The sequence below is a fragment of the Biomphalaria glabrata genome, chromosome 11, assembly GCF_947242115.1.
Source record: "Biomphalaria glabrata chromosome 11, xgBioGlab47.1, whole genome shotgun sequence".
Taxonomy (NCBI): domain Eukaryota; kingdom Metazoa; phylum Mollusca; class Gastropoda; family Planorbidae; genus Biomphalaria; species Biomphalaria glabrata.
The window spans coordinates 18,270,914-18,293,450 of record NC_074721.1 but is presented as its reverse complement, the minus strand read 5'-3'; the positions used below and the strand labels follow the sequence as shown (position 1 = coordinate 18,293,450).

At 36.5% G+C, this 22,537-nt stretch overlaps 1 protein-coding gene across 1 annotated transcript in view; it reads right to left on the bottom strand.

Moving 5' to 3' along the window:
- The window catches only part of LOC106058966 (uncharacterized), a 67,936-nt gene extending 47,472 nt beyond the window's left edge, over window positions 1-20,464 (bottom strand). Inside the window, exons 1-10 of the mRNA XM_056004024.1 lie at window positions 20,313-20,464; window positions 19,631-19,736; window positions 15,617-15,743; window positions 6,915-7,156; window positions 6,516-6,776; window positions 5,918-6,046; window positions 4,959-5,228; window positions 2,612-2,744; window positions 1,564-1,823; window positions 719-976 (exon numbers count right to left, since the gene is read on the bottom strand). Coding sequence (XP_055859999.1) covers window positions 719-976; window positions 1,564-1,823; window positions 2,612-2,744; window positions 4,959-5,228; window positions 5,918-6,046; window positions 6,516-6,776; window positions 6,915-7,156; window positions 15,617-15,743; window positions 19,631-19,721 — 1,771 coding nt within the window. The 5' untranslated portion in view covers window positions 19,722-19,736; window positions 20,313-20,464. The remainder of the gene's footprint in view (window positions 1-718; window positions 977-1,563; window positions 1,824-2,611; window positions 2,745-4,958; window positions 5,229-5,917; window positions 6,047-6,515; window positions 6,777-6,914; window positions 7,157-15,616; window positions 15,744-19,630; window positions 19,737-20,312) is intronic.
- Window positions 20,465-22,537: the final 2,073 nt, after the last annotated feature.

The window sequence follows — 22,537 nt, the reverse complement described above, 5'->3', positions numbered from 1 at the left end:
AATAATGTATCCAGGCTCTCTGCAAAGTGCACCACACGACACCACCAACTTAAAGAACTTGACAAATCAGGGCTCCAGAATAACGTAATGGTTTAATGTCCAATAAATCACAGCCAATACTGTACACTTGTCAACACGTAACACAGTCTGTACAAATATTTCTTCGTGGACAACCGTACCGTATCAACTCTTGCATTGATCTCTCCGTATCATTCCGAGCTTGCATTGGGTTCAACTGTTCAGGATTGACTTCACACACTGGGCTCGTTGTGTCGGACTCGATCGCAGACCAAGATCAAGACGCCGTCTCGTACTAGTGATGCTTCTTGGACAGTACTCAGCAAGAACCGTCGTAATGCGCCGTACAGAACCACACCGCTGAACCACACTGAACTATGCTGTAGTCGACCGGACTGAATTATATGGTGCGATGAACTACTTCTACTACTTAACACCAGAGTCTTAAACCTGACACTGAAGTGTGTCTCTATAAGGCATCGGCGAAAGTGATAGGAGAAATGCAAAAGCAACGCCATAGCTCTCATTTCATCCACAAAAAATACCTAACATAAAAATAAATACAAAAACAAAAAAGAACAATACATATTTTTTGGTCTCCCGTTAGTACGTGTAGTTATCTATTTGATTAGAAAAATGTTCCTGGGTATCATTTTTTTCTTTTCTATTTTGTAAACCTATTTCATAAAATAAAACTTACATTTGCATTGTCCTTCGTTCATAACAAGCCCTTCTTTACAAGAACATTGAAAACTTCCAATAGTGTTTGCACAGGTTGAATAGTCAGGACATGATAGAGGATTCTCAAAACATTCATCAAGGTCCGCAGAACAATCAGTGGATATCCAGCCAAGTTTACATACACATTGACCAGTGGTACTATTACAGTACTGAGTATTACTTTGTATACAAGAGCAAGGCTGTGTGCAGTTTGAACCATAAGTAAAAGGCTGGCATTCTAATTGGGTCGAGGGAAATAAAAAGAGAAAAAAGTATTTTGTGTTTAACATTTTTGTCTTTCTAAGATAAATTAAAGCATTTAAATCCATATTGAGTGTTTTGTCAACTATGTACTATTATATATTTTTCAGAGAAACACACATAGCTATTTTGAAATGGGAGATTGTGAAAAAAAATGTACAATATAAGAGCAATTAAAAAAATGTTTAACGCTAGCAAAGGAATTCTAAGTATCTGTCTCAGTAAGTAATCACTGCCGTAGTAATTATATAATTACCATTTAAATATTTATATTATGTGTCTTAGAACAATATTACAATAGTTAACCAAATAACTTATTTTTAGAAATCCTTTACATATAGTACTAAATATTGAACTAGAAAATTTAAAATACTACGTACAGGAGTACCTTATAAAACATTACAAGGAAACATGTCTTTATCGTAGGCTTTATTGTACAAGAATGACAAAACAGTTCACAGTAACATAGTACACACATACGCTGACCTGGACACCACGATATTTCGACACACCATTACAGATCAGTTCACAACACACAAGAAATAAAAAATACACTGCACCTACCATGTGACCAATAAGCAGCACTAAACGCACTATAACTATTGGTTCTAGCGTAATAGGAATCATAAAATCCAGTATATAGTACAATGTACATTTCGTTGCTTGAAGATCGAACCAAGCCCTTTGGAACCGAACTGTAAGGTCCTCCATTAAATCTAGCAATCATCTTTGTGCTGTTGTTTCTAAAGTCATATACTTCTATATATGCGGGACGATTTTCAAAATAACTGTCCGTAACGTACCACAAATTTAATTTCTGAAAACTAAATACAAATAGATATTTAAAAAATCAACAATATTTGAATAGAGTATTCACAATGTAAGCTGTTTCAATCAAAAGTATGTATTTACATTTCACACATAGGTTAAGTTATCAAACAGAATTATCGTATTAGGAAAATAAAATGCAACATAAACCTTATTTTAATTTGTTTGTTAATGTTTTACATGTTTCAGGTGTTTCTTCCTAGTCTAAACGTAGTCCGTCAGGAGGACGAGGGATGGCAGCGAGCAGGGTATGAACCCCGGAACATCAAGATGACAGAACGACATTCCACTGTGCATACCGCACAAACAGGGGGTAGGTAGGTTTACAATATGTATATTAAGTTTTTAAAGGCAAAAGTTGCATTATTTAGAAAGATTGAGTTATTAACTTGAATTAACAAACGGTTCAGTTTGAATCGAGATGTAGATTAGAACTTACATTCGAGATGTGACTCGCGCTATTCTCTCAGATATCTGCCTCACACGTACACTGAGAGATTAGACCAGAGCACACTCAACTATTATAGGAGCAAGTAAGTAACAATGGAAATAATACATTACGTTCATTTGACCTATACCAAAACACACAATCAGACATTTTATCACTATGCAAAAATATGATTATTCATTTTTTTTTAAATATCTTTTAAAAATATTATATTTGTTAATCAGATTTTTCCATAACCGGAAGAATGGACAGGTAAAGTAAAACCAAAAGCGGAATTTTCTTAAAGAAGCTGCTAAAATTTAAAAACATATACTACCAAAAAAAATCTTATTGTACCTCAAAGATATAACTTTCCCTAACGAAGCTTTTATGATCCAACTGCATTCTACTGTAGGCGTAGAGTAATATGATGAGTAATGATAATCAGCAACTATCAGTCCAGAGGAGGCTGTCAACACCTTTCCGCATGCTATAATATATATATATATATATATATATATATATATATATATATATATATATATATATATATATATATATAGAGAGAGAGAGAGAGAGAGAGAGAGAGAGATTAAAAAATCAGCACAAGTAGCAGAATTCACAAACAACATCCAGCAGGGATAATCGATAATTAGGGATGTTTACATTGATTGGTGTGATCGCATTGGTTATCTCTAAGTTGATTGCCAGTCCTTAATATTTGCTGGCCTTGAAATATCGGGACATGAAGACGGGAGCTGCGTGTGTGTGTGTGACCTTTATTGCATTGCACCACGTGTCTCTTACAAGGATAGCTTTACTTGTTTTCATCCCCAACCTAGCGGTGCTGGATAGTTGACCATCAAATCTAGAATGAAAGTGAATGCCTTCCAATAACTAAATTTGTTGAAGCTTTCTGAACAACCACAGTTAAACAGTACTTTGATCATATCATGGAAATGTTGCTTTATACTAATTAGTTCAGCGAGCAACCTATTTTGTGAATGATTTGAAAGAGACTATCTCTGCTGACAAGGTGAAATGTTTTAGTTACATTAATGAAGGTTAAATATAGAGACATTCTTTATACTCTGCACTTTTTTTTTGTAGCTGCTCTAAGGACAATAATTATAACGCCACATTAGGGTTCTAGGTATACATTTTCTCCAAAGAATTGCGGACCACTTAGCGAAAGAAGATCTTGCCCTAGATACTTAGAAGGGAAATGACGCAGTAGTTATCGCAGTAGGTTCTTTCGCCTTTTTACCTGTAAAAGGTGCCACTCTTAGGATTTTGCAAACCCTATTGATCAGAGCATTCATGAAACAATTACAGAGCAGTTTATGCAATGGTTGGATGAAAGCAGTATTGCACTGTTTTAAGAAATCTTTGGGATAGGGCATACCATCATTGCTAGGGGAATCGCCAGTTGACATCTAGTCTATGGCTTTAGCTCTTACGGACTGAGTTCCTTATCCAGCTAATGCATGATGGTCATTGGCAGTGGCAGGGTTTGTGGTCTTAGAATAGTGTTCAACCCACCGCACCATCAGCTTGTATCTTCCTTGGTGATATTGACAGTGGCTGATTTCAGTGCTGCAATGGTGCTTTTGGGTGGGTTCAAACGGCCTTTTAATGCCAATATACATGCCTCTGATTTTGCCGATTTGACCTGAGCTGGATACTTTCACTACGATCAGCCCATGGCACAGTGTCAAGCTGTCCTCTGTATCGCAGCCCAAGCTTCTTTCATTAAGTTTAGTTTGCATGCCGTTTGGCTTTATTTTTCCCCCAAAGTATGTAGGAAAGCCTTCTGAATGGTTGATTTGAGATGTTCCCATTTTTCTGTTGATGAGCTTTTATGTGTAGTCCTGATTGAAAGACTCATAAACTTAATCTGAAGATTTGGGGATCTCAAATTGCTCACATTGAAGTGGATTCTTCCTTTTCAAACAGTTAATTAATTTTGAAACATACATGGGAGTTATCAATGTCACACTCTGCACTTTGGTAGGATCAGGTAATCTCGACAAATTTAGGACACTTGCGTAGTACTCTGATTATGTCCAATTGATGCCAACGTTTGAATCGGGGTGTTGTTTGATCTCGTAAGCATTGTTCATTTTCATTTATTTTTCCCAGCACCAAATGTCCATTACAACTGTTCCACTAAGTGTCAAGAGTCATGAATATGAATATTTCCTAATACAATCTCTCTCGGTCTTCTTACTTGTTTTTTACTTGACATTTTTTTTCCTTTTTAAACACTAGCGTAATAATTAAATTTAAACATATTAGCGAAATTTGATTGCAATTTTTACAATACTCCTATTCAAGTCAGTACTACACGGACGGGATTTTTCTATAGTAGATAAAAGAATTACTTGCTCGTTAGCCCCACGAGGAGATCTCTAGTTTGACCGTTATAATTTTTCAAGCAAAAAAATGAAATTAAAAAATTTGGCTAGAGATCTTGAATTATGTCTACATCCAACATCGGCTTTGAAAGGACTATCGCGTTCTTGAAATGACTATCGCTTTCGGAAATTTCCGAACGCAAGGCTTTTCTGACTGAAGAGTTGAATAAATTAATGTTCAGGAAAATTTTGCACATCGTCTTTTGTGTTTTAAGTCTAAATCCTAAATACATTAATGTTGTTGTTTTTTTGCATGATAATTTAAGTTAAAGTCAATGTATAATTACCATCACAGAATGTTTCATTTATATGTTCGTAGCCCATTTCACATGCACACTTAAAGGATCCGTGGGTATTATAACAATAGGAATGATCATTAGTTTCGCTGCATGGAGTTTTTTCTAGACCGCACTCATTGACATCATAGTCACATTTAGGTGAAGTAAAACCTAAAAAGCAGTGACAGAGTCCGTTAGTTTTGTTGTAAGACTCGGTTTGGGATCGGTCACACAAAGCTGTTTTTAAACAATTTTCTCCGTATGTCCAGTTGTCACACTCTGAAAAAAAAAAAACAAATTTTTATACCATCGTAAAAACTTGACGTCTCAGCTGTTTATGTTTGCACTTGGATTTACCTAAAGGAAAAACTGTTCAAGTATCATAATCACTCTAACGGCTTTGCGGTTTGATACAAAGTATACACATAATATTGTTTCCAAACTCAGAAGCAGACACTAATAGAAGAAACACTAATATTCATCTAAACATATTCAACTCCTGATATTTATGTATAATTAAGATTTACTTCTGAAGATCTAGCAATGCTGATTATTGTTAGTTTTGAACCAGATTACACCTATATTTGATGCATTGCTAACTAAACTGACAGAATCCTCACTTGTCAAAATGTTTCTGTATAGAACTACCCAAACATATGAACTATTTTTATAACCAAAAGTGAGTTATAGACCAAAGCTGTTTGTTTTTATACAATAGATTAAATAAAGTTGGGAAAAGGCGACTAGGGAAAAAGTATTTGGGCTTAAAACTTCTTATTTGTTCCATTTATACTTCAAAGTTTCTTATGGATTCTAATTTTTCCAAAATACTTTTAAATTCTTATATCGATTAGGAATTGCTTATATGTTTCATAGAAAGGGAAATGTTTTGACTTAGAGACTTAGAGAGCTTGGTCCTAAACTTTTAAACTGAACAACCCAGTAACAAGAACACGTAACTGACTTACCAACACAAGTGAGGTTATTGACAGGATCCAGCTTCATGCCTTTAGGACAGTAGCATGACTCAATACGGGGATTCGTGGATGTCACACCACAAGCGTGCGAACACTTCTTCTGGGTACAAAGTTTGGAGTCTGCAAAGAATGAAACATATTTGAATCCATCATGGGAACATCAAAATGATCAAAAAGTTTAGAAATAATGCAGAATCATTTCTCGGATTTTCTTTAGAATGGGCTATTAATCACAAAACTATATATTCACACAAATATATGAAACAAAGCAATTTCCTGTTAGTTTGACATTGAGATAATGTTTAAAAAATCAAATCCTAGATCGAAATAATTAATGTCTGTTGATTTTAATCATTTTATGTACACCTAAATAGATTGATTACCTAGATCTTTCTAGATTATGTATCTAAAAATAGCAAAATAATAATTATGAGACGAGAGTAGTCTTATTTTTTATGTTCAATTACTAGATTCATTATACCTCTTAAAGCGTTACACAACTGATTTCTAGACAGTTTACCTTCATGTAAAAATCATAAAATAACATTTGTAATATTTTTCTATGTTAAAATAATTTGTTTCACTATACCTTCACAGCGTCCATTAATGTTTACCATTCCAGGTTTACACTGACATACAAAGCTTCCAAGAGTGTTAACACATTTAGAATAGGGATCTAGGCAAGTGTTGGGGTCAAGACACTCATCAACGTCCATGGAACAGTCTGCTGATGTCCAGCCAGATTTACAGGCACACGTTCCGTTATAGCTGACACAGTAGTGGGTGTTGGTTTGGTTACATATACAGGAAGTGTTGCATATTTCTTTACCGTATGTAAATGGAGGACACTCTGGAAGAAAAGTGTAAATAAACATTTAATAGACTCAATTGTTAAAACATATACAAAAGTTGCACATCATTAGGAAACAGTATCTTAGCACGAGCCTTATAATATGCACTAGATATAAAGCAAACCACAAGAACTCACCATGTGCCCAGTAGGAGGCACTAAACCCTGTTCTATTATTCTGACCATTAGAAGTAAAGACAATGAGCATGTGGTTGCTTGTAGATCTAAAAATCATGTTGGGAATTACTGACTCGTCATTATGGCCACAATATCTATAATAGTCTCCAATAGTAACATATTGTGTGCTGGGTCCATCATATATGTAGACGCTGTCATAACAAGCTTGATTGTCCCATCGGTCCAAATCTAATCTCTTAAACCTAAATAGAAAAGTTTTATTTTTTTAAGTTAGGTAAACCTACATTTACAATAGGTGACAATAAATACATGTAGTGATGGGGAAAAAGTTAACTAAAAAGTTAGAAACTTTTAGTTTAACTAAAAAAAAAAAATTGTGAAGGCCATTATTTAACTAGAAAAAAAAGTTTAGTTAAAATCGTAGTTTAATTATTTTTTTTTTAGTTACTAACTAAAAAATTTAATTAAAATTTGTTAAACTTTTAAACATGTGGTCGGGGTTGAAACGCACTCCCTGTTTTCTGGTCAGGTGATATCAATAACTTTGATTATCAAAAAAAAAAAAAATTATGCAGTTAACAACTATTTAGACAGTCTGCATTTGAAGAGGGTAAAGTAAGATCCTGGTAGAAGTTATGGGAGTAAATATTTGCACTTGAAAGTAGCAGTATTATAAAATGTTTAACAACATTTTTTGCCAAAAGCTTCTATGCAGTATTATGAATGAGGTTGTTCCAAATTTTTTTGTGAGCCACGTGGAGGTGTTTAATTTCTGTTTCTAGTGGGAATCTGATTAGTGAGTTAGGTCAATATTTAGTGGTTTTAATCAATTCATTTGCGACAAACAATATTTTTTTAACTGCAGGAACATCAAGTACACCCTTTTATAGTCTTAAGACTTATTATTGAGATCTATTAAGTCTAAATCAACAGCTAGGCCTATATAGATCTAAAAGCATTAGGGTAACCAACTCTAGAAAAAAAATCTTAATCCACACCCACTCTGTAAATAGACTGTTTCCAACTGATTTTAACAACCTGGTCAGCTAGACATACATATAACCACATGTAGGCCTAGTGTACTGTACGTGTGTAGTCGATAATATTGCTAGACTACCCTGCATTAAGCGTTATGCAATAGTGTTTGCTTAATGTGGAGAGGTCTGACAAGAAAATAACACACTGGCGTGGCTAGTCAAGCATGTTCGTAAATATATCTTTACACTAAAATAGTTATATACCCTCCCTGCCCAGAAAGTAAATAGACAGTGTGTCCAACTGATTTTAACAACCTGGCCAGATAGACGTACACGTGTAGGTCTATATAGTGTACTGAGTGTGCAGTCCATAATGACAAGATCACCCAGTTATTTTCCCTTGCGCGTTTAACGGTTATGCAATAGTCTTAGTTGTATTTTTAGTGGACAGACAAAAAATAGCACATCGGCATGGTTAGTCAAGCATGTATTTTACACTATAAAATAGTTATACAGGTCAAATGTTTTAAAAACTCCAACGATTTCGTTTCTATTTCTTTGGATACTAGATCTAAATTTGAAAGTTATTTAATCAGATTTTAAACTTTACCAGTATAAGTAAGATTTTCCGTTATATAATAAGTTAATATAATTTAAAAAAAAAGAGTACCATTATTTTCTAAAGGTTTTAATTCGAGGCAAAATACAAGCACACATAATTATTTAGATATTTTATTTTATTGTGCATTAACGTTTATTTAAGAAACATATTCCTTCAACTGATTTTTATTATAGATAAATATTACTAGAATGTTAAAAGAATAAGATCGAACCGTAGGCATACAGTCGGATGATTATATCTATATACTTATATAGGTCTAGTTCAACCCCGCCCCTCACCCCCCCCCCTAAAAAAAGTTTGTTATAGTTTAATTAACTTTCTTTAGTTTAGTTTAACTATCTTTTGAAATTCATGATAAACTAATAGTTTAACTACTTTATTTTAGTTGAAAACTAGTTTTAGTTTAAATTTTAAAAGATAGTTTAGTTCCCATCACTAAATACATGTATGATTTATAGCCTATGCCTTCTGCCTTCTTGTATTTATTCTTTTTAGTTTAGTTAATTTTCGTTTTTTGGCTTTAAGACGTGCCAGGTTAAAGAGACTTCCATCGGATCTGCTATGGATGTATATTCCGTCTTCCAGGGATTTAAAAGCACTGGATAGTACGACTGAGAAGAAGATGCCAAAATAGTGTAGGGGCCAGTACACATCCTTGTTTTACACCGCTCTTAATGGAGAATGGCCTGGAGGAAGAACTTTCAAACTTTCGTATCTTGATAAGGGAGCTGCTGTTTGCCGATGACGCGGCACTCGTATCTCACTCACAAGGAGGTCTACAGAAGCTAGTGAACGCCTTAGCAGCTGCTTGTCAAGAGTTTAGCCTTACTATAAGTCTCTCCAAGACCGAAATCCTGGCACAAGACGTCGCAGAAATACCTATAATATAAATTGGGAACCACACCCTTTCAGTGGTGCAGGAATTTACCTACTTGGGTTCAACAATTGTCAGTAACCTAGACTTAGACATCGAGCTGACAAAAAGGATAGGAAAAGCTACCACAGCATTGGCAAAACTCTCCAAGCGCGTCAGGGAAAATGGTAAATTGACCACAGCGACCAAAATCCTAGTCTACAACGCCTGTGTTGTGAGCACTCTCCTTTATGGCAGTGAAAGCTGGTCAACATACATGTACCAAGAGCACAGATTGAATAGTTTCCACTTGCGCTGCCTGAGACGCATAATGGGCATCTCTTGGAGGGACCATGTCTCCAATCAGGAAGTTTTGAGATTGGCCAATATGAACAGCATGTATGCTCTCCTGACACAAAGAAGATTACGCTGGCTCGGACATGTCACCCGCATGCCAGATGGTAGAATCCCGAAAGATATCTTATATGCTGAGCTTGTGGAAGGAGTCAGACCCAAGGGCCGCCCAAGACTAACATATAGAGATGTCTGCAAGCGAGACATGAGAGCCTCAGGCATCAGCGAAAGTATGTGGGAAAACATAGCCAAAGACCGGAGTGCATGGAGACAGACTGTGCGTGCTGGGACAACCCTTGCTGAGAACAAAAGAATTGAAGCGGCTTTAATCAAGAGGGAAAAAAAGAAAGCTGCCCTGTCTGCTAGCCCTAAATCAGAGGCATACACATGTACGAATTGTGGCAAAGTCTGCCGTTCTAGAATTGGCTTGATTAGCCACACCAGATTCTGCCCCGTCTCAAGATTAAGCCAAAACCAGTGACTCATTTGGGCGCATCCATTGCCTTTCGAGACAAAAGGAGCCATATATATAGTTTAGTTAATATTTTTTTTACGATAGGCAGTCACCAAAGCACATGGGCTCTTTATAACGTTAATCGCACTCCACGGTCATAATCGAGTTCTAGAAAATATGACTGGCCACGAATAAAGAGTTAATTACTAAGGCATCCTTAATTTAGACAATAATTTAGAACCAATCTATTTGTGTATCTTATCTTGTATAATACAGACACTGTATATATAATTATATAACAGACACTGGTGATGGAAAAAATGCATGGTGCCGTAGGCTTACAGGATGAAACCAAATGGAGGATGTACACGAGCAAAGAGATATGAAGATCCCTCAGTAGTGACCAATAACTAAAGAACACATTACGTTTGGCAGGTCACCTCGGAAGAATGTCAGAGAAAAGAGAACACAAAAGTAGTATATCTACAAAAACCAAAAGGCAGGCGCGTCACAGGTAGACCACGAATACGATGGTTTGATGGCGTAGAGGCAGATCTACCATAGCTCAGAGTTCGGGCATGGGAACGAAAATCACAGGATAGATCCGATTGGAAAGATGTGTTGAAGCAGGTCAAGGCCCTGGGATGGATGGAAGGTTTGAGATGGGAAAAGTTTAGTGGAATTAAGTTAGTAAATTGATTGTTGCAATTAATTTATAAATTGAGAGATAGGGTTAGGGTTACAGATTTTGGCGCTATCCACAGCACATATTATTGGTAAGGAATATATCTAGTTATTGTCTGGAATCTTCTATCTATAATATATATCAAGATTCTGTATTCTAGTCAGGACTAGTGTCTTTTAATGTTGCCATGTCTGCGATCTATATCACCAAACTAGAATTTTATATACGCGCTACCATTCATTAGTAGTTAAGAACAAATTAATTAATTTTACAAAAAGAAAGTTTTATTTATCTATATATATAATTCTCTTCTTCCCTCAACAGGTCAAACAAGTAGTAAAGGAAAGATCACTCTCTTATTTCTGCGGATAGTCCACAAGAAAACGAGAGTAGTATTCACATTACGGATGACTGGCTGCGCGCTTGACTCGTTTAAATTTATCAAACCATGCCCGATCCCATCCCCCTTTGTCCAGTGGGAGGTTTGGACTAGAAATTAATCTAAGTAATCTACTAAATAGCAGGGCCAGACTTAACCATTGTGGGACTCTATGCGAAACGGAGTTCGCGAGGCCAAGTTTGGGTAGGGAAAGCGGATAATAAGTGAAATTTAAGAGTTTGTATTAGAAAATAAATTCGTCTATGCATTTTATTCATTCTTTACTACGTACAGAATTACTTTACGAGCCTTGCGTGTAGTAAAGTCATACAGTATATCATAATATCTCATTTTTAGATTCCGCTCAATAGCAACAATTACCAATTGTTTCAATCTATCTTTGAGAATTGTTGATCTCAAGTAATGCTTCATTACTTTGAGGCGCGAGAAGCTTCTTTTACCAGTTTTTACACAATTACGGCTGAGGCATGATGCCGCGCGTAAGATTGGCGTTTTCCATATTGAATGACACCCCAAAATGACAATTTTTGCCTATATATTGCCGTATATTGTATATTTTGCGACTTTGGGAGATTTCCAGGAACTCCTGGTAAATCGACAGGAGGGCGCGAGAAATCTGTTTTTAGTTATAAAATGGTTTAATTAATTAATTTTTGCACCTTGAATTAGCGCGGGTCCTATGAAAGTGCGGGTCTTATGAAAGCGCGGGTCCTATGAAAGTGCTCCTAGTAAATCGACAGGAGGGCGCGGGAAATCTCTTTTAGTTATAAAATGGTTTAACTTAATAATTTCTACACCTTGAATTAGAGCGGGCCCTATGAAAGTGCGGGTCCTATGAAAGTGCGGGGCCCACGTACTGCAAAATAGCGGCGTATGCTACGCCGCCGGTCGACTAGTATTGTTATAAACCTGGTGTTGGCACAGATGTGGGTAGCGGTGTGTGTGTGTGTATTCAGCCGACGCAAATCGCCCCAGGCCAGCGCTAGACGAGCGGTCAACCGTGACGAGTTACGACGGTCAGCCGAGACGAGTGTCAACATTACGGTTTGAGAGGGATCGGCGTCGTGAACAGAGCTCAGGAGCGTCACGAGGGATGTAGTCATCTGACCCCCTACAATGGTCGAGCGACGTTCTGTCCGGTTCTAGAAGGCCAGCAGGGACCCTATATAAAGAGCGAAGGTATCAGAGACGAGTTAGCTACAACTTCCCGATCTACAGTTCGTTACGACGGCTCAGTACAAGTCCGAGACGAGACGGAGAGACCAGTGCAAGAGTCGATACGGCGGTACGGCTATTAACGGAGAGATATTTGTACAGTCGTGTGTTACGTGCTGCCAATTGTACAATATTGGCTGTTCTTGACATTAAACTATTACGTTATTTTAAGCCCTGAGTTGTCAAGTTCTTTCAGTTGGTGGTGTCGTGTGGTGCAGTTTACAGAGAACCTGGATAGTGAGATTCGCAACAATATTTTACTTTTTAAAAAAATACTTGTTATAGATAAAATTGGTCTTGGCACAATGCAGTCAGTAATATTATTATTAGAGCACGGAATGGGTTGCCTTAGCAAGCCAGGAAAACTAATGATTTAAGTCATAGGTTAAAATGCATGAATAGACGCATGACGCGTAGGACGTAATCATCTTCTTTTTTGAAGTAACGTCTGTATTATATGGTGACCCGTCAAAATAGCGCCGACAAAATAGCGCGGACAAAATAAAGCCGACAAAATAGAGCCGACAAAATAGCGCGGACTTACATATGATGTGTATAAAAGTACCGGATTATTAGTAATTAGACAAAATAGGATAGTAAAATACGAAAGTGTGTTATACTATAATACACAGCATCTTTGGCCGCAACATTAACAAACTTAGGTGTGTCAGGATTAGTTAAGATGGTGATCACATTTTTTATCTCGCCAAACCTTTTTTTCATCTCAGGCAGTGACTGACCAATTCAATCATTGATTTTGCTATTTCCTGTCCGTCTTTGTCTAACGCCATCAAATAGATGTCATATTGGTCGCCAGAGACGAAACCGCAGAGTGACTCCAAGATTTCCAATAGCATTATGGAATGTTAGAGATCGTGTGCAAGACAATCTACCACGAACAAACAATTCAATGGAGGGAACCATGCATTTCAGCTGACTATTGAAGGTCATCACTCCAATGTCTACAAGTTAATATCTCACTTTCTCGGAAAACAGGAGAACACTGAGAACAAGATTCTGAGGTACAATGCTGGAGAACGAAGTAAAGCTGCAAGCAAGACAAAGTACCTCCAACTTAACAGACGACTTGAAGCTATATTGTCAATGTACGGAAACAAGCCAGTGATGGAGTTTCTACGTGACATTTCCTACAATTTAACTTTGTGAAAGTTTGTGTATGTATATGTGTGCAAATTTGACAAGTATCTTTGTGTATTGTCGAAGTACACTTTTATAATGTAAATATTTTCTATATTTTGAAATTATTCATTTTTTATTTCATATGTATGTTTTAAGTTATCTAAAGTGTTTCCTGCAAAATGACTGAAAAATAATGATAAAATTAAAACAAAAACAAAAAAAATATTGCCTCTATTCATATTTTACGATATCTAAAGTATTTCTTTCAAAATTACTAAAATATATTTTTTTCTGCGCTATTTTGTCGGCGCTTTTTTGTTCGTGCTATTTTGTCGGCGCTATTTTGTCCGCGCTATTTTGTCCGCGCTATTTTGTCCGCGCTATTTTGTTGGCGCTATTTTGTCCGCGCTATTTTGACGGGGTACCGTATTATATAATATAAGATAAGATAGTATCATTTGTGACATGAATAGTCCAACAGTGAGTCTGGTGGATACGCATCTAAAGTCTTTATCCTCTAAATCAGTTTGAAGTGGAAAGAGTTAACAGTGTTTATGTTGTGTGTAGTTCTTTATAAATTGTGCTACTCAAAAAAAAAAAAAAAAGCAATAAAGCAATTGCAAACATATTCGAAAAACAAACAAGCGAAATATAAACAAAATCCTTTTCTTTATATATATATATATATAAATTATCGTAAGAGGAGGACTTCATAAATTAAAGCTATATTAATAATGTACAAGCTATTTCCCTTAATTGATTCATGTTTTTTTAGGTATAATAAATAATTGTAAATAATCTTTTAAAGTTTCAGCTTAATCGAAGAACGCGTGAGGGAGAAATAGCGTTAACAATTATTTAAGGGGACTAAACCAAACACATTTAGCCATATCTGTGAATAATGAAGGACTAGTTTCCTTTTTTGGTATCCATGCGCCGTTCCTCAAGGGACCGTTACATTAATGGCGAGTTCACCCATGGTTAGCTAGGTATAACATAGGAAAATGGCGGAGGCTCCCGGTAAACTCGGTCCTTTGGCCATGTCTAGTCCATGCGTCCAGAGGCCAGTTTTGTCGGAAATAGCAATGCTTTATATAGGCATTGACTTGTGTCTCTTCCAGACAGAACGGTGGTTCAGACAGATTTTTTTTTACTGTTTGACGCTCAAACAGGTTTTTATTTCAATTTTAGAGCTCGAAGAGCCTTCGGCTCAGCTCTTAGACGATCTAACGGTATCAAACAAACCCGGGTCCGCTATTCTGCCTCAACGTGGCACTCGGGGGGAAACGGTCATTTGAGGAAGTGATTAGACTTAATGAATAGCAAAACAAAACTCCTGTGGGAGTGTCCAAGGGAATGCGAGAGCTTTCCCATTGCACAGTGCGGAGTTGAAAGAGAGCTTCCACGTCCCTGTCGATAATCCTTGCGCCGTCCCTCAAGGGGCCGTTACACTAAGGGCGAGTCCTGCACGGTTAGCTTGGTACAACATAGGAAATGGCGGAGGTTGCCGGTGTACTCGGCCTTCGGCCATGCACTCTAGTCCATGCGATCGGAGTGCCAGATACATTGGAAATATCAATGCTTTACAAAAGCATAGACTTGGATCTTTTCCAGACAGATCGGTTGTTCAAGCAGGCTTACATGCCTAGAGCTCAAAGAGCCTTGGGTCAGCTCTTATGACAATCTAACGGTAACAAACAAAATCATTAATTACCGGTAATTACTTGACTAGTTGGTTACTTTTATTTTATTGATTCATGTCTTGTGTGATGTTTCAACATGATTCGACAATGGGTGTGGGAGAAAATAGTATATACACTTTGACCAGACAGTCAGACAGATGAACAGAGAGACAGAATGAGTTGATATAAGCTTTGTAAAAGGGGCAGTGGGAAAGCTATTAATATCTGGGCCCTAAAAAAAGATTCATTCTTCGGAATGGCGACAAGCATGTTTATTATTACATGCATGTTTTACATTTTTTTTACTCTGAATTATTTACCTGAAATCTATAATCTGATTTGGAGCTACCGTTATATTCCACTGACAAACAGCATCATCTGGATAGTTATTTGGAAAGTTTGGAGAAAGGATAACTCCTGCTTGATCCGTGAGTTGTCCTCCGCATGCTAAAAAGTTAATGAAAAAGTTTTTTATTAAATTAGATAAAGTAAATAGTATTACAATATTTGATCAGTTATGACTTGAAAAGTGGTATTGTAAAAAAAGAGTAAAATGACGAACTTTAACTGTTTATCACTACGTGGGTCGAGAGATTTATTCGACAAATGCAGTGCTGGATTGATAAGCTTTGACTTATAGATTATGGCCTCGATTTTCCTGGGGGCCCCCCACCTTTTTTTTTTAAAAAAAAGAGAAAAGGTTCTAAAGCCAAGCGCTTAACCGCTCAGCAGCTGCGCCCCCAGCATTTATCATATGAATGCTTTTTTCTCAGACCTTAATTTACGCTGGTCATTATTAAATTCTGTCTATGGCCTCCTCCAGTCGCGAAGCGACTATGGATCATCTCATGGAAATATGAATGCCTGGGCATTAGCTGTGGACGAAATGATGTCGCCCGCACAGCAGTTCCCCCCCCCCTCTCCAGGCAGCTGATGCATCCAAAAGAACGGCAGTGCCGATACAGTTTGGGTTTAGCGCGTCGAAGGTTCTGCCTCGGTGTAGCACTGGGTGCTTCGAAATGCCTTAGGGTTGCCAGCTCCTGATTTTTTCTAAGGGTTGACTCACGAAGCCTTTCCCATGGTTGGGTATAGTAGCAAGGCAGCAGAGGTTTGAATTCAGAGTTTTTTTCTCCTTGGTGGGTAGCCAGCCATGGCTAACAAGCCACTCCTGCCCGAAGCTTACTGGTTAAGAAGCCTGCTACTAGTCTTTGTCCCTTCTCCTGTTAGTGAGAACAGTTCCGCCGGAGCCACTTGTGAAGGCCAGAAGTTGGACTGGTTGTCAGAGGCTATTTGAGACGCATGCCATTAGGAAGCATTTTATAGGTAGTGGAGTGCTTATATCCATTACCACTTCTGGCAATGAAAACCTTGCGGAATTCTGTAGACCTTGCATATACAGAAATAACTTTATAAACTAATTAAATGAAGTCACGTAGAACGTCACACTTCACATGAAGAGTTTATGTTATGTTACACCTTTAAGCCAAAAGGAGGAAAAATAGGATAATAGACTTAAAAAGGGACATAAAATAAAGTAAACTAAATAACAAGAAAAATACAGAAAAAACTTTTAAAAAAGAAAACAAAGTTTTTATTAAGTGTATTTTTATCAATAATTTGGATCAGTCAGGTAATTAAATTTGTGATAGATCTCGATTAAAAATAAAAATCTGTACGAGTAGTAATTTTTTTTACTAACTAGTCGACCGGCGGCATGGCATATACCGTTATTTTGCAGGGCCGGCCTTAGGCCACTGCAACCTATGCGTCCGCAGTGGGACCCCACTTTCATAGGACCCGAGCTAATTCTAGGTGTATACATTATTAAATTAAACCATTTTATAACTTTATAACAGATTCCCCGCGGCATCCTGTCGATTTACTAGGAGTTCCTGGAAATCTCCTGAAATTGCAAAATATACGAAAAAGTCTTGGAAATCTCCGGAAATTATTAAAAATCTTTTGAAAACTCATACAAATCTCATGAAATATATAGACAAAAAATTGTCATTTTGGGGTGACATTCAAAAGGAAAATGCCAATCCTACGCGCGATAAGTGCATTATGCATTACCCGTAATGTAATCTGGTGAAAGAAGCTTCTCGCGCCTCAAACTAATGAAGAATTATTTGAGGTCAACAATTTATGTAGAAAGATTGAAACATTTGGTATATCTTGCTATTGAGCGTGATCTATGTAGGAAATATAATTTTTATGATATACTGTATGACTTCGCTACACGCAAGGCTCGTTAAGTTATTCTGTAAATAGTAAAGGATGAATAAAAATGCAAAGAGGAATTTATTTTCTAATACAAACTCTTAATTTTCACTATTATCCGTATCCCTACCCAAACTTGGGCCCGCGGATATGTGTTTCGCATAGGGCTCCACAATGGTTAAGTCCAGCCCTGCTATTTAATGACGGGTAAATACAGAATAGATTACTTGTTCTCTTTCCATGACTTCTTGATAACAATGGTTAAGTCCGGCCTTGCTATTTAGTGACGGGTTAATACTAGTTGTTCTCCCCCCCCCCGCGTCTTTTTTTTCGCCTCTTAAATTACGTAAGGTAACTCTAGTCCCTCTGACTTGCAAAAATAAAAGAGTGCTTTTTCCATTATGTGGTGTCCAAACTCTTGAGCCATTAAAAGAATTATTTATATATATAGATACTGTTTAGCGCAAGTTCATGCTTTTAGGTTTCTCAGTATGGTAAGATCCTACCTTGACTATTTGGAAAAAGGGTTGGGGGGGGGGCAAAGAAAAAAAGAGTATTAGGGTGATCGCTTTTTACATTTATTTTTTTAAAAAAGGTGATCGTCCTGAATTCGAATTCGTGGGCTAAGGTCTTCCGAGGCTTAAGCCAACAACATAACCCTTCTGATAGCGAAGAGCTTATGAACATGGAAGATGTTATAATTTGAAAAGTTCAAGTTTCAACTTAATCCGAGAATGGGTGTGTGAGAAATAATGAGTACACACTTTTTATGTGTGCATCTATTGTTCCTATTACTAGTTTTTGTTCACTTATACTCAGACGATGTCCTATAAAAGGGACTGTTTCAGCTTATACATTACTTCTGTCTAGTATAGTTTCTGTCTCGTGTTCGAGATACCAAACAAAATATTTAATAACCAATAGTTAATTAACTAATTGTTTTTTTGTTCTTTTTTATTTTTGTATTGTCAAGTAAAGAAAATAATTTTGCAAAGTTTCAACTTGATCCGAGATTGGGTGATGGAGAAATAACGTGTACAAACTTTTTACCAGACAGACAGAGTGAGTTGATATAAGCTTTAAACTTTAAAGAAACAAAAAAAAAGGTGCGGGGTTATGATGAAACATGACAATAAATCAAAATCTGAGCTCCATTCACGATGTTTTCTTCATGTTCTACATCATGAGAGGATAACTTTCAATCCCATTCTTGAGGAGCTCTGGTTTACAAGTTTCATTCGAACAGCCTTGAAGCTACAAACTACTAAAACATGATCATGACGATGATGACGACCGTAGTTTTCATATGTATATGTAATAGTGTACTTTCGTAAATCAGAAGATTTAAAGGATTGAATTTGAGATTGGTTGATAAAATAAACAACAGAAATACAGTAACCAACAGAGTGAAGCATGATATTTTCACATTTTAGACAAATTTCGTCTGGACAGATAACACAGCCTGGATATGTGGTGACCATACTAACTAGTGACAACTTGTGAAGGCTATCGAAATCTGACTCCTCGAACGTGTTAGTTGTGTACAAACTAAATAAATACGCCTGATATTTTTTTGTGCTCAGCTAACATTTGACATACATTGGTGAACACTCAGATGTAAGTGTGTGTTATAGCGAGACCTGTCATTTAAAAAGTTCCTGAACTCTGACCTGCCAAGTAGCAACCTGTGAGCAGTTTAGACCAATAGCTCGCTTTCACGTCACAGGTTGCATCGTCACATGTCAGTATGCAGGCCTTCTATCAAGATTGGTTTCGGTTAAAGTCAGTTGTGACAGCCGTTGAATATTTGGTCATACCCTTATTTATATAGTACCTCTACAAGAATCAATAACACTGAAAATACGCGTTACTGTTCATCTGTACACTTAAATAAACAAAGAAAAAAGAATTATGTTTTTCCTTCATGTTTTGAATCTATCTTCTTTTTTAAATCCGAAAGTAAGTAAGAAGTACTAAGAAGAATATATATATATATATGTTTAAATCTGCTCTTACGATTTTCAAAAATAATGTGATGATGGGATCCTTTATAGTAATACAAATGTATATTAATAATGTTAGGAATAATAAAATAATCCTTATTTTACACCTACCCGTAAACACTGCTACAACACCATTAGCAAGACAGGAAGTCGCAATCAGTGCAACGACAATCCAAAGTTGGCAACTCTTTAGGAATAACATTTGCAGACAGTATTTCTAGAGTAGATAATTATACATGTAGTTTAACGTACTAGAAAACTGAATAATATGTCTACTATTAGCTATCAGAACGTACTTTAATGCAACAAATGGTGAAAAGGGATGGGATAATTTCGTTTCTAATGTAATACGAAAAAAAAAAGAGGTGAAATTTAAAAGATGTCTACAGTGTTAAACGCAGCATTAGAACCTCCCCCAAAAAGTTTAAGTTAACAAACGCTCAAAAGTATCAAAATGAACTATCTCTACCAAAGATTCAATGAAGAAGTCTCAAAAAAATCATGATGAAGTACAGACAGGCCACACAAAACAAATGGCGGCTTTCGGGGGCCGCTAAAAACTTGTTAGGCTAAGTGTCTGCATGTATAGGATTATAATAGGATACAGACGTTGAACAATAACTAAATAAAATTTCCTCGTAATTGTTGGGCTTCGCATTTCAGTAGTTACTTTATAATTGTTTCAAGTAAAATGCCATGACATTTTATGAATTTCGATATGCTAAAGAAATCATCTAATGTAAACTGAAAATAACACAAAATGTACTCTTCTGTTAGAATATATCTCACATACCTAAAACTGCTGTTTATAAGTGCTGTATGTGTGCACTTCTAAGGGTCATTTATTCGGAAACCAAATTTAAAAAAAGTAATATCTACAATCGCTCAATACAGAGACTACCTTATAGATTTAAGGTAAGAACTTTTTATATAGGCTAGGCTGTAAAGAAACTATCCAGGAAGCTAAATCTAGATGTATTCAGTGAAAAGACATTATATAAGTGGATGTAGGTCTTAATGGAAACATCTGCAATCTATTCAATGCATTTTGGATGGTTTTATGTATTTGTTTCGTGTAGAGAATAACTAGGAAGTTTAATGAACTGAGTTTATGTACGTCTATTCAAATACTTCCCATAGAAGTTATAGACTTGTCAGGTTCCTCTCGAGCTACAGTTTAAATTTCTTCCTCTCTGAAGTCAAGTGTTTATTATGTAATGGATTTTTAAAACTAGGAATGTTAAAAAAAAATATAAAGGAGCTTGAAAGGCAGTGGCGTAACTAAGGGGGGGATGGGGGGAATTTTAAAATCCCCCCGGGCCCCCACCTAGGGGGGGCCCCCAAATGGGTGTCCGAAATTTATTTGTAAATACATAAATTAATATATTTGATTGACAAATAGTGTCAACGGGTGTCTTTTTTTTTCATCATTTATGGATTAAATTTATCACAAAGACTAGATCTAGGTCTATCAGTACGTTGACTTTGTTAACATTTTAAAAATATTTTTTTCCCACAGAGATCAAATTAAAAAAAATAAATTAGTTCTCCATTTTAAACTTTGTTGCCACGAATAAAACTGCATGATATACAGCGAATTCCGGGTATCTTGTTACCTTTACGAAAAATAGAGCTAAATGGCGAGTATTATATGGCTACACTAATTAACCTTGAAGCAAAATTTACAGAATTGAGTATAACAGATCTAAAAGTTATTCTTAATAATGCTAAAATTGTCCATTATTCGGGTTTGGCGTCTATAATTTCAGAATTAAACTTCAAACTCGAGTTATTACCCCTTTATTCATCTTTCCTCAATTCAATGGAAACTTTTTATTAACATCTAATCCTTTTGCTTTCACACAAAACATAAACAAAAAATAATGACGTAATATCATATAATATTAACACATCCTTCCTTTTGAAGTTATTATCACACCCTTCCTTTTAAAGTTCTTAAGAGTGATATCTACTAGCAGGGTCGGCCCTTGCATTTGCGGGGCCCTATGCGAAACGGATCGCGCGGGGCCTAGTCTGGGTAGGGATAAGCATAATGTCAAAATTATTATTTTTTTTATTAGAAAATGGGCCTACTTTCGTCTTTGTAATAAATTTTTATCAAATGAAAGCTCGCAATACCGAATACCGCTAACTCAGGCCACTTCCATTACGTCATGTGAGAAATCATTCTCAAAGCTCAAGTTCATCAAAAACTATTTCAGGAGCACAATGACGCAAGAAAGGCTTATCATGGTTTTAATGTCAGTGAAGTTCCAAATACTAGAAAGTATCGATGTAGTTGATGTTATAGATGTCTTTGCTGCACAGAATGCACGACGTGAAGCGATATCAATTTAGATTTACACTTGTGCAATATTTAACTAATAAACAACGGTATTATTCATTAAGAGTCTTGATGAATACTTTTTTGTTATTTTTACTGATATACTGAACCAATTTGATTTGGGGCTTATTTATTTTTGCGTACATTATCTCATGTCATATGTCAAATGTCAAAATGCAAGGGGCCCCCAAAGAGGTCAATCCCCCGGGCCCCCAAATCCCTAGTTACGCCCGTGTTGAAAGGATTCTCAGCAGTATAGGGTTTTTCTTGCTGGTGTTGGGGCGGTTTGATGACATATACAAGGATGTCATGAGGCCAGCACAGCGACCAACCGTTTTACTTGCCCCAACTAATTATCAGGTATCCATTAGAGATGTATGGACTCAGTGGCGCAATAAATGCACAGAAAGTAAAAATCCCAGTCTTCACCAAGATACGAACGCGGGACCCCTTGGTTCGGGAACCAAGCACTTGACCAGACAGCCACTGTGATAGTAAATGTATGTGTTTTACGTGGCTAGTAGTGCTGTGTATGAAATGACCACTTGACCTTCATTGTACATGGTTGAGTGAACAGCAAAGAAGGTAAGTGAGGACTGTGTGTACAAGAAGGTCAGATTCAGAACAAGTGGTTGGAGTAAATAAGACTAATAAAATCAATGTATTATTTGAGA